This window comes from Pseudophryne corroboree, chromosome 1 (genome assembly GCF_028390025.1).
Source record: "Pseudophryne corroboree isolate aPseCor3 chromosome 1, aPseCor3.hap2, whole genome shotgun sequence".
Lineage (NCBI taxonomy): Eukaryota > Metazoa > Chordata > Amphibia > Anura > Myobatrachidae > Pseudophryne > Pseudophryne corroboree.
The window spans coordinates 473,645,537-473,659,093 of NC_086444.1; the positions used below are offsets into that span (position 1 = coordinate 473,645,537).

At 45.1% G+C, this 13,557-nt stretch overlaps 1 protein-coding gene across 1 annotated transcript in view; it reads left to right on the top strand.

The window, feature by feature from the left end:
* HSD17B3 (hydroxysteroid 17-beta dehydrogenase 3) overlaps nucleotides 1-13,557 on the top strand; it is a 174,679-nt gene that overhangs the window by 127,706 nt on the left and 33,416 nt on the right. Inside the window, exons 7-8 of the mRNA XM_063914790.1 lie at nucleotides 10,423-10,457; nucleotides 12,659-12,740. Coding sequence (XP_063770860.1) covers nucleotides 10,423-10,457; nucleotides 12,659-12,740 — 117 coding nt within the window. The remainder of the gene's footprint in view (nucleotides 1-10,422; nucleotides 10,458-12,658; nucleotides 12,741-13,557) is intronic.

Genomic DNA, 13,557 nt, shown 5'->3' on the forward strand with positions numbered 1-13,557 from the left:
GCTGCCCTCCACACTCCACAGTTCTGGGCTAAGGTAAACTAATTGTAATATATGCAACATACTTATTACCCTCTTCTGTCACCAGCTGTTTATACCTTTCACCCTCTTCCTGTCTCCCTTTTCCATTCAGTTAGCCACTGCCTCTCCTTGTCACCTTATCCCAATCACCCACTACCTCTCAGTCTCTCTCTGTCACCCTCTCCCTGTCCCCCACTCCCCCTCCCTATTTTCCATTGTCCATACCTGTTACCCACTGATACCTTTTACCCTCTCCATGTCACCCACTGTCTATACCTTTTACCCTCTCCCTGTCTCCCTCTCCATCACCCACTGCCTATGCCTGTCACCCACTGTCTCTCCCTTTCACCCTATCCCAGTCACCCACTGCCTCTCAGTCACCCTATCCCTGTCAACCACTGCCTCACCCTGTCACCCTCTCCGTCACCCACTGTCTATTCCTGTCACCCAATGCCTATCCCTGTCACACTCTCCCTGTCTCCCACTGCCTCTCCCTGTCACCCTCTTCCTCTTTCTGTCACTTTCTCCCTCTCTACGTCACCTACTTCACATCACCGACTGCCTCTCCCTGTCAGTCCGCATCTACCTCTGCCTCTCTACATCACCTTCCTCCTTTTTGCCGTCGACCTCTGCCTCTTCTGGACACCCACTGCTGTGTTACATATTGTGATCTTGGGGTTGAGGAGAGGGCCCTCAAATCATATTTTTGCACCTGAGCCCACCACTCATAAGTCCTGCCACTGGTTTTATTGATATGTTTTATGTGTGTTCTCTGCTCCAATAAAATATTTTTTCAAAAAGAAAAAGTGATCTGATCACCCACAGTGCAGTGGGGAGGCACAGCGCAGTATATGGACAGTGCTTATGAGTTTTAACCTGGCATACATTATGATTGTACAAAAGTACATTTAGTGGGTGATATATAATATACACATATATATCCAACTGCATTATTTTCTTGTTATAGTTAATATAATGTTTTGGATATAATAATTATTAAGAAACCATGGTTGTAGACAATATCATCACTATGGGGGTGCAGGCCGCACCCGTGTGTCACCAACCGAGGGGTGACCCCAAAATGCCTGTTATATTATGTGCAGTATTCGGTTCCTGTCACAGTGTATGAGCCGGCACTGCAGATAGACAGTCTCCGGGGGCAGCCCAACATCTCTCGGATCCCCGGAGTGATGAAAACAAGAGTTGCATCACGAGGACATGCCCTTCCAATGAGGCCACACACCCTTTTTGGCAGAGCGCACCTTTGGTTGCACATTGCATAGTAATGCCCTTAGGTGAAGATACTGTTGTTTGTATACATTTAGGTTTTTTACTGAGTTGCATGTTTGTAAAATTCACCACACAAGTTACATAAGTACACATTATATTTGTCATTAGAGATGAGCGCCGGAAATTTTTCGGGTTTTGTGTTTTGGTTTTGGGTTCGGTTCCGCGGCCGTGTTTTGGGTTCGACCGCGTTTTGGCAAAACCTCACCGAATTTTTTTTGTCGGATTCGGGTGTGTTTTGGATTCGGGTGTTTTTTTCAAAAAACCCTAAAAAACAGCTTAAATCATAGAATTTGGGGGTAATTTTGATCCCAAAGTATTATTAACCTCAAAAAACATAATTTACACTCATTTTCAGCCTATTCTGAACACATCACACCTCACAATATTATTTTTAGTCCTAAAATTTGCACCGAGGTCGCTGTGTGAGTAAGATAAGCGACCCTAGTGGCCGACACAAACACCGGGCCCATCTAGGAGTGGCACTGCAGTGTCACGCAGGATGGCCCTTCCAAAAAACCCTCCCCAAACAGCACATGACGCAAAGAAAAAAAGAGGCGCAATGAGGTAGCTGACTGTGTGAGTAAGATTAGCGACCCTAGTGGCCGACACAAACACCGGGCACATCTAGGAGTGGCACTGCAGTGTCACGCAGGATGTCCCTTCCAAAAAACCCTCCCCAAACAGCACATGACGCAAAGAAAAAAAGAGGCGCAATGAGGTAGCTGACTGTGTGAGTAAGATTAGCGACCCTAGTGGCCGACACAAACACCGGGCCCATCTAGGAGTGGCACTGCAGTGTCACGCAGGATGTCCCTTCCAAAAAACCCTCCCCAAACAGCACATGACGCAAAGAAAAAAAGAGGCGCAATGAGGTAGCTGACTGTGTGAGTAAGATTAGCGACCCTAGTGGCCGACACAAACACCGGGCCCATCTAGGAGTGGCACTGCAGTGTCACGCAGGATGTCCCTTCCAAAAAACCCTCCCCAATCAGCACATGATGCAAAGAAAAAGAAAAGAAAAAAGAGGTGCAAGATGGAATTATCCTTGGGCCCTCCCACCCACCCTTATGTTGTATAAACAAAACAGGACATGCACACTTTAACCAACCCATCATTTCAGTGACAGGGTCTGCCACACGACTGTGACTGATATGACGGGTTGGTTTGGACCCCCCCCAAAAAAGAAGCAATTAATCTCTCCTTGCACAAACTGGCTCTACAGAGGCAAGATGTCCACCTCATCTTCACCCTCCGATATATCACCGTGTACATCCCCCTCCTCACAGATTATCAATTCGTCCCCACTGGAATCCACCATCTCAGCTCCCTGTGTACTTTGTGGAGGCAATTGCTGCTGGTCAATGTCTCCGCGGAGGAATTGATTATAATTCATTTTAATGAACATCATCTTCTCCACATTTTCTGGATGTAACCTCGTACGCCGATTGCTGACAAGGTGAGCGGCGGCACTAAACACTCTTTCGGAGTACACACTTGTGGGAGGGCAACTTAGGTAGAATAAAGCCAGTTTGTGCAAGGGCCTCCAAATTGCCTGTTTTTCCTGCCAGTATAAGTACGGTCACTCATATAATCCTCCACCATTCTATCAATGTTGAGAGAATCATATGCAGTGACAGTAGACGACATGTCCGTAATCGTTGTCAGGTCCTTCAGTCCGGACCAGATGTCAGCATCAGCAGTCGCTCCAGACTGCCCTGCATCACCGCCAGCGGGTGGGCTCGGAATTCTGAGCCTTTTCCTCGCACCCCCAGTTGCGGGAGAATGTGAAGGAGGAGATGTTGACAGGTCGCGTTCCGCTTGACTTGACAATTTTGTCACCAGCAGGTCTTTCAACCCCAGCAGACCTGTGTCTGCCGGAAAGAGAGATCCAAGGTAGGCTTTAAATCTAGGATCGAGCACGGTGGCCAAAATGTAGTGCTCTGATTTCAACAGATTGACCACCCGTGAATCCTTGTTAAGCGAATTAAGGGCTGCATCCACAAGTCCCACATGCCTAGCGGAATCGCTCCGTGTTAGCTCCTTCTTCAATGCCTCCAGCTTCTTCTGCAAAAGCCTGATGAGGGGAATGACCTGACTCAGGCTGGCAGTGTCTGAACTGACTTCACGTGTGGCAAGTTCAAAGGGCATCAGAACCTTGCACAACGTTGAAATCATTCTCCACTGCACTTGAGACAGGTGCATTCCATCTCCTATATCGTGCTCAATTGTATAGGCTTGAATGGCCTTTTGCTGCTCCTCCAACCTCTGAAGCATATAGAGGGTTGAATTCCACCTCGTTACCACTTCTTGCTTCAGATGATGGCAGGGCAGGTTCAGTAGTTTTTGGTGGTGCTCCAGTCTTCTGTACGTGGTGCCTGTACGCCGAAAGTGTCCCGCAATTTTTCTGGCCACCGACAGCATCTCTTGCACGCCCCTGTCGTTTTTTAAAAAATTCTGCACCACCAAATTCAAGGTATGTGCAAAACATGGGACGTGCTGGAATTTGCCCATATTTAATGCACACACAATATTGCTGGCGTTGTCCGATGCCACAAATCCACAGGAGAGTCCAATTGGGGTAAGCCATTCCGCGATGATCTTCCTCAGTTGCCGTAAGAGGTTTTCAGCTGTGTGCGTATTCTGGAAAGCGGTGATACAAAGCGTAGCCTGCCTAGGAAAGAGTTGGCGTTTGCGAGATGCTGCTACTGGTGCCGCCGCTGCTGTTCTTGCGGCGGGAGTCCATACATCTACCCAGTGGGCTGTCACAGTCATATAGTCCTGACCCTGCCCTGCTCCACTTGTCCACATGTCCGTGGTTAAGTGGACATTGGGTACAACTGCATTTTTTAGGACACTGGTGAGTCTTTTTCTGACGTCCGTGTACATTCTCGGTATCGCCTGCCTAGAGAAGTGGAACCTAGATGGTATTTGGTAACGGGGGCACACTGCCTCAATAAATTGTCTAGTTCCCTGTGAACTAACGGCGGATACCGGACGCACGTCTAACACCAACATAGTTGTCAAGGACTCAGTTATCCGCTTTGCAGTAGGATGACTGCTGTGATATTTCATCTTCCTCGCAAAGGACTGTTGAACAGTCAATTGCTTACTGGAAGTAGTACAAGTGGGCTTACGACTTCCCCTCTGGGATGACCATCGACTCCCAGCGGCAACAACAGCAGCGCCAGCAGCAGTAGGCGTTACACGCAAGGATGCATCGGAGGAATCCCAGGCAGGAAAGGACTCGTCAGACTTGCCAGTGACATGGCCTGCAGGACTATTGGCATTCCTGGGGAAGGAGGAAATTGACACTGAGGGAGTTGGTGGGGTGGTTTGCGTGAGCTTGGTTACAAGAGGAAGGGATTTACTGGTCAGTGGACTGCTTCCGCTGTCACCCAAAGTTTTTGAACTTGTCACTGACTTATTATGAATGCGCTGCAGGTGACGTATAAGGGAGGATGTTCCGAGGTGGTTAACGTCCTTACCCCTACTTATTACAGCTTGACAAAGGGAACACACGGCTTGACACCTGTTGTCCGCATTTCTGGTGAAATACCTCCACACCGAAGAGCTGATTTTTTTGGTATTTTCACCTGGCATGTCAACGGCCATATTCCTCCCACGGACAACAGGTGTCTCCCCGGGTGCCTGACTTAAACAAACCACCTCACCATCAGAATCCTCCTGGTCAATTTCCTCCCCAGCGCCAGCAACACCCATATCCTCCTCATCCTGGTGTACTTCAACACTGACATCTTCAATCTGACTATCAGGAACTGGACTGCGGGTGCTCCTTCCAGCACTTGCAGGGGGCATGCAAATAGTGGAAGGCGCATGCTCTTCACGTCCAGTGTTGGGAAGGTCAGGCATCGCAAACGACACAATTGGACTCTCCTTGTGGATTTGGGATTTCAAAGAACGCACAGTTCTTTGCGGTGCTTTTGCCAGCTTGAGTCTTTTCAGTTTTCTAGCGAGAGGCTGAGTGCTTCCATCCTCATGTGAAGCTGAACCACTAGCCATGAACATAGGCCAGGGCCTCAGCCGTTCCTTGCCACTCCGTGTGGTAAATGGCATATTGGCAAGTTTACGCTTCTCCTCCGACAATTTTATTTTAGGTTTTGGAGTCCTTTTTTTTCTGATATTTGGTGTTTTGGATTTGACATGCTCTGTACTATGACATTGGGCATCGGCCTTGGCAGACGACGTTGCTGGCATTTCATCGTCTCGGCCATGACTAGTGGCAGCAGCTTCAGCACGAGGTGGAAGTGGATCTTGATCTTTCCCTAATTTTGGAACCTCAACTTTTTTGTTCTCCATATTTTATAGGCAGAACTAAAAGGCACCTCAGGTAAACAATGGAGATGGATGGATTGGATACTAGTATACAATTATGGACGGACTGCCACGGTTAGGTGGTATAAAAAAACCACGGTTAGGTGGTATATATTATAATAATAATACAATTATGGATGGACGGACTGCCTGCCGACTGCCGACACAGAGGTAGCCACAGCCGTGAACTACCGCACTGTACACTGGTTGATAAAGAGATAGTAGTATACTCGTAACAACTAGTATGACACTATGACGACGGTATAAAGAATGGAAAAAAAACCACGGTTAGGTGGTATATATTATAATAATAATACAATTATGGATGGACGGACTGCCTGCCGACTGCCGACACAGAGGTAGCCACAGCCGTGAACTACCGCACTGTACACTGGTTGATAAAGAGATAGTAGTATACTCGTAACAACTAGTATGACACTATGACGACGGTATAAAGAATGAAAAAAAAACCACGGTTAGGTGGTATATATTATAATAATAATACAATTATGGATGGACGGACTGCCTGCCGACTGCCGACACAGAGGTAGCCACAGCCGTGAACTACCGCACTGTACACTGGTTGATAAAGAGATAGTAGTATACTCGTAACAACTAGTATGACACTATGACGACGGTATAAAGAATGAAAAAAAAACCACGGTTAGGTGGTATAAATATATTATAATAATAATACAATTATGGATGGACGGACTGCCTGCCGACTGCCGACACAGAGGTAGCCACAGCCGTGAACTACCGCACTGTACACTGGTTGATAAAGAGATAGTAGTATACTCGTAACAATTAGGATGACACTATGACGGTATAAAGAATGAAAAAAAAAACCACGGTTAGGTGGTAGGTATATAATAATAAATAATACAATTCTGGTCGGACGGACTGCCTGCCGTGTGCCGACACAGAGGTAGCCACAGCCGTGAACTACCGCACTGTACACTGGTTGATAAAGAGATAGTAGTATACTCGTAACAATTAGGATGACACTATGACGGTATAAAGAATGAAAAAAAAAACCACGGTTAGGTGGTAGGTATATAATAATAAATAATACAATTCTGGTCGGACGGACTGCCTGCCGTGTGCCGACACAGAGGTAGCCACAGCCGTGAACTACCGCACTGTACACTGGTTGATAAAGAGATAGTAGTATACTCGTAACAATTAGGATGACACTATGACGGTATAAAGAATGAAAAAAAAACCACGGTTAGGTGGTAGGTATATAATAATAAATAATACAATTCTGGTCGGACGGACTGCCTGCCGTGTGCCGACACAGAGGTAGCCACAGCCGTGAACTACCGCACTGTACACTGGTTGATAAAGAGATAGTAGTATACTCGTAACAATTAGGATGACACTATGACGGTATAAAGAATGAAAAAAAAACCACGGTTAGGTGGTAGGTATATAATAATAAATAATACAATTCTGGTCGGACGGACTGCCTGCCGTGTGCCGACACAGAGGTAGCCACAGCCGTGAACTACCGCACTGTACACTGGTTGATAAAGAGATAGTAGTATACTCGTAACAATTAGGATGACACTATGACGGTATAAAGAATGAAAAAAAAAACCACGGTTAGGTGGTAGGTATATAATAATAAATAATACAATTCTGGTCGGACGGACTGCCTGCCGTGTGCCGACACAGAGGTAGCCACAGCCGTGAACTACCGCACTGTACACTGGTTGATAAAGAGATAGTAGTATACTCGTAACAATTAGGATGACACTATGACGGTATAAAGAATGAAAAAAAAAACCACGGTTAGGTGGTAGGTATATAATAATAAATAATACAATTCTGGTCGGACGGACTGCCTGCCGTGTGCCGACACAGAGGTAGCCACAGCCGTGAACTACCGCACTGTACACTGGTTGATAAAGAGATAGTAGTATACTCGTAACAATTAGGATGACACTATGACGGTATAAAGAATGAAAAAAAAACCACGGTTAGGTGGTAGGTATATAATAATAAATAATACAATTCTGGTCGGACGGACTGCCTGCCGTGTGCCGACACAGAGGTAGCCACAGCCGTGAACTACCGCACTGTACTGTGTCTGCTGCTAATATAGACTGGTTGATATTTAAAGAGATATTAGTAGTATACAACAATACTATACTGGTGGTCAGGCACTGGTCACCACTCCTGCAGCAAAAGTGTGCACTGTTAATTAATATAATTGTACTCCTGGCTCCTGCTAACAACCTGCAGTGCTCCCCAGTCTCCCCCACAATTAATTATAAGCTTTTAATTTATACATTGATGACTGTGCAGCACACTGGGCTGAGCTGAGTGCACACAGACTGAGTCACACTGTGTGACTGACTGTGCTGTGTATCGTTTTTTTTTTCAGGCAGAGAACGGATATAGCAGAGAGAAGTGAACGGATATATTATATTAAATAAAAGTTAACTAGCAACTGCACTGGTCACTGACTGTGGTAAACTAACTCTGTCTGCGACTCTGCACAATCTCTCTCTCTCTATCTAATCTATCTCTATTCTAATGGAGAGGACGCCAGACACGTCCTCTCCCTATCAATCTCAATGCACGAGTGAAAATGGCGGCGACGCGCGGCTCCTTATATAGAATCCGAGTCTCGCGATAGAATCCGAGCCTCGCGAGAATCCGACAGCGTCATGATGACGTTCGGGCGCGCTCGGGTTAACCGAGCAAGGCGGGAAGATCCGAGTCGCTCGGACCCGTGAAAAAAAACATGAAGTTCGGGCGGGTTCGGATTCCGAGGAACCGAACCCGCTCATCTCTATTTGTCATTGTATACTTTAGAAATCCACAAATGTGCCATTCATATTAAAGGTACAGTAGATGTCTTCCTCAGACCTACTGGCTAGGTATATGTGGCTCAGACAGAGTGGTTCCTGACACTAGCTTTTTTTATGGAATTCAAAAATACTTGACTTTTTTGATACTGCTTGGAACTTTAAAACACATTGCGTATACACATATTTACATTCTTCTTTAGCATGCTTCTAATTGATGTTTTTTGAGTATTTTAATCACGTTAGACTTTTTCAGAGTCAAACTCAAAAGAGTGCACCCGCAAAATAGTTACTTTCTCTCTTTCTTTGCTGTCTACATAACAGACAGCAAAAGCAAATGTATTAATTGACTGGTGTGCGTTTTTTTTTTTGGTGGGTGTGTGTGGGGGTAATAAAGAAAGTAATTTCAATAAAAGCATTGTGAGTATAAATTATGGGTAGTATTCAATTGTTTTGCACGCCAGATCTCCCGTCTAAAGTGACAGGAGATCACGGGTGCAATTCAATTGTTTTTTTTTTTCACATTGATCGCACCCATTAGTGGGCCTAATTCAGACCTGATCGTTGCTGCAAATTTGTTAGCAGATGGGCAAAACCATGTGCACTGCAGGGGGGGTAGATATAACATGTGCAGAGAGAGTTAGATTTGGGTGGGTTATTTTGTTTCTGTGCAGAGTAAATACTGGCTGCTTTATTTTTACACTCCAATTTAGATTGCAGTTTAAACACACCCCACTCTCTCCGCACATGTTATATCTACCACTCCTGCAGTGCACATGGGGGGTAATTACAAGTTGATCGCAGCAGGAAATTTTTTAGCAGTTGGGCAAAACCATGTGCACTGCAGGGGGGGCAGATATAACATTTGCAGAGAGAGTTAGATTTGGGTGGGTTATTTTGTTTCTGTGCAGGGTAAATACTGGCTGCTTTATTTTTACACTGCAATTTAGATTGCAGATTGAACTCACCACACCCAAATCTATCTCTCTCTGCACATGTTATATCTTCCTCCCTTGCAGTGCACATGGTTTTGCCCAACTGCTAAAAAAATTCCTGCTGCGATCAACTTGGAATTACCCCCATGGTTTTGCCCAACTGCTAACAAATTTGCTGCTATGATCAGGTCTGAATTACCTCCAGTGTCGGGTTTAGCCGTGTAAAGCTGCTAAACCCGACCAAAGTGCTGGTGGCACAATTGCAAAAAGTGCATTTTTTTGTGTATTTCGGGCTAAAATGCAAACGCCAGCAGCCATCGCGCCCAAACGGAGCTGTAATTTAATAGCCATCTAGTGGCTGCCAGTGGACAAACATTTGAATTCCGCCCTATATGTTATTACAAAGCGGAAAAGTCGGGCAAACCTGGTTGAGAGAGCGTTTGCATCGGACTTTTAGAGTTTACCATTTTTAACTTTAAACTATAAAATAGAGGGGTTAATTCAGACCTGATTGCTGCTGTGCGTTTTCACACAGCGTGCGATCAGATCTGAACTGTGCATGCGTATGCACCGCAATGCGCAGGCGCAACAGACCGCAGCAAACGGGGATTGCCGGTCAGCGACGGGATGGTAAGATAAATACAATCGCAAGGGCGTTCGCAAGGCTATTGCCAGGAGGAGGCCGTTTGTGGGTGGCAACTGACCATTTCCAGGGAGTGTCCAGACAAATGCAGGCATGTTAAAGCGTTTGAAGGGAGGGTGTCTGACGTCATCTCCAGCCCCGATCAGCAAGAAGCAATTGCAGCGGCTGAGTAAGTCCTGGGCTGAGCAGAGACTGCACAAAATCAGGTTGTGCAGATCTGCTTCACATAGGACTGCACAGTTGTACAGCAAATTTACTCTCCCCCTGTAGGCGGCGACTATCTGATCACAGGGCAGCAAAAAACGCTGCCCAGCGATCAGGTCTGAATTACCCCCATAGTCACCTAAAATTAGAAATATTTTAACATACATTTTTATTTGTTTAGATGACAAGAATAATATTAAAACAAATGAAAGAAAGGTAAGATGTTATAACAATAGACTGGGTTTTTACATTATATTCAATTTACAAGTACATCTGATATTCCAAATATGATCAGTGCTAATACTGATGTTTCAGAAAATGTATATTATTTTATCATATAACCTTAAAGTACTAGAATGTCTGTCATATCATCTGTGTAATGTGGTTTTTAATACACATCCCTTATACGAAGTCCCTTTAATTCCCTTTAATTAACACGGCTAGGTGTGGATATCAAATAACGAGGGTTGTAAACAATAAACCATACTGCATGAGGTAAAAGGGAGTGGGTGAACATTGACCTTGGACTATCCCAAAACCATTTTGCAAGTTTCACCCATATCGCACAGAGGCCCTCATTCCGAGTTGTTCGCTCGCAAGCTGCTTTTAGCAGCTTTGCACACGCTAAGCCGTCGCCTACTGGGAGTGAATCTTAGCTTATCAAAATTGCGAACGAAAGATTAGCAAAATTGCGAAAAGACTTCTCTGTGCAGTTTCTGAGTAGCTCGAGACTTACTCTTCCAGTGCGATCAGTTCAGTGCTTGTCGTCCCTGGTTTGACGTCACAAACACACCCAGCGTTCGCCCAGACACTCCTCCGTTTCTCCAGCCACTCCCGCGTTTTTCCAAGAAACGGTAGCGTTTTTTCACACACTCCCATAAAACGGCCAGTTTCCGCCCAGAAACACCCACTTCCTGTCAATCACATTACGATCACCAGAACGAAGAAAAAACCTTGTAATGCCGTGAGTAAAATTACTAACTGCATAGCAAATTTACTTGGCGCAGTCGCACTGCGGACATTGCGCATGCGCATTAGCGACTAATCGCTCCGTTGCGAGAAAAAAATAACGAGCGAACAACTCGGAATGACCCCCAGATAGTGTGCTGTCACATAGTTTGTTTTTCCCGTGCATCACAAATGGTTAGTTCAAATATAGAGCAGTGTGTTAATGTGTGTTTGAGTGACATAAAAGAGTTAGGGATACATGTAAGAAGTGTCGGTATTAGGCGGAATGCGTGCACGTTATGGGCGCTGATACCGCTTCTCCCCCATGTATGAATGCGGCAATTTGAGCTACATGACAGGGGCGGAAAGAATAAGAAGAAAGAGGCCAGAGTTGTGGAAAATGGTTTCATGCTTCATCAGGACAATGCACCAGCCCACACTGCTCTCTCTGTGAAGCAGTTTTTGGCCAAGTCAGAAACAGATCTCATACGCCAGACCTAGCACCGTGTGACGTCATTCTTTTCCCTAAAGTCAAGGTTTTGACATGATACAGTGAGCGAGATTCAGATGTTATCACCCCCAATCTCCCGTCTAAAGTGATGGGAGATCGCAGGGGGCGATATACAAATGTCCCCCGTTTTCGCACTGTTCGCGCCCAAAGCAGTCTGGTTTAGCCGCATAAAGCAGCTAAACCAGACTAAACTATTTGGTATGATGGGAAAAATTCACATTTGAGTGCCCAAACGAGTCACTACTTTTCGCACATTTCAGCTCGCCACCCCCGGGGGTAGTGAGCTGAAATGCTGAAGTCGCGCCCGTTGGCAGCAACATTTGAATAGCTGCTGGCGGGCACAATCACGGGCAGGAGAGAGAGGAAACATTTGAATCTCGCCCAATGAGTGTAAAATATTTTGTGGATAACATAGCTGTTTTGTGCTGACAGTTCAGTTAATTCTGTATTTTTTCCTTTAATTTTTTTGTATTTTGTTTTGCTTTAATTCACTTTTAGTATATTTATCCTCATTTCTTGTAATTTTCCTTTACTTAATTCCTCTTGCACATTTGTCAAACATATTGTGCTTACTTCTCTCTTCCATGCATGGTTAGACTGTAATTAATACTTTTCCATAATAAGAACTGTAGCTGATTACGTGATTTCACTAAGCAGGGGAGACGAAGCAGCAATATACATTAAATGCCACAGTTACACCAACATTTACTGAATCCATTTTACCTTACATCAGTGGTTCCTAAACTTGGTCTTCCGAAAACCCTAACAGTTCAAGTTTTAAGGATATCCATAGCCACAGAAACTGACTGAGGTACTAATTCAATCACCTGTGCTCAAGCATAGAGTTTGGGAACCACTGTCTTAAATAACAGTTTTCAACCACAATATAGAAGTTATAAATAAAGCACAAATCATTGCATTGTGTATTCTAAGACTATTTTGTTCATTTTTGTTTCAGGAGAAAGGGTCTTATTTTGAATATATCCTCTGCTGTTGGTAGATTTCCTTGTCCACTGTATACTCTCTATTCTGCTTCCAAAGTAAGTCTACTAATAAGAGTTCAAAATATGAGACAATGATCTAGTGGGAATCTGGTATTTTATCATTTCGCTCATTATATATGCGTTAAAGGTTAATTCTGCCTTAAGGTATATTTTGTTTAGAGTTTAATATTCCTAGTACAACCCAGTTCTAAAGGATACCTTTTCTGGAGTCCATTGCTCAGGTTATATGGAGGATTCCCCTCCATGTTCAATACTCTTGTCGCTGCTCCGCTCACCTATGTATGCTCCTGCTGGCTTTGATGTCATTGGCCAACTCCCTGACTGTCTGAAAAAATATATTTTCTGCACTATCCACTCCTCTATTGACTTGGTCTTTTTTCAGACAGACAGTATGTCGTCCAACAATTCTCAGCAGCAGGCATATGGATGATGTTGAGGAACCAACAAGATAGTCTGAATGCCAGACCTGGTAAGTTACCTTTGGAACAAGGTTGTATGTATTTTGGATATTGTCAGCGGCGGCTCTTACTTACAATTAGTAGGGGGGCTGCCACTACCCCCATGCCCTCAGAGGAGACAGCCAGCCCCAGGTCCTGGCATCTGCGTAATGGATCCGGCAGGTGACAGGATTGGCGCATGCACAGACGCCGCAATGCGACTGCACATGCAAACGCCCCGCGGCTTCTATGGACTGCATCATCTGCATCACAGAAGCCGGCTAGGGCTTATGAGGCAGGGAGTGGCTTGCTATAGGAATACAACTCTTTGCTTATCACAGCCCGGTCTGTCAGTCCCAGTGGGAGAAAACACCTTCCAGTGGGACTGCCTGTAGTGTCTGTGACTGACAGGTAGG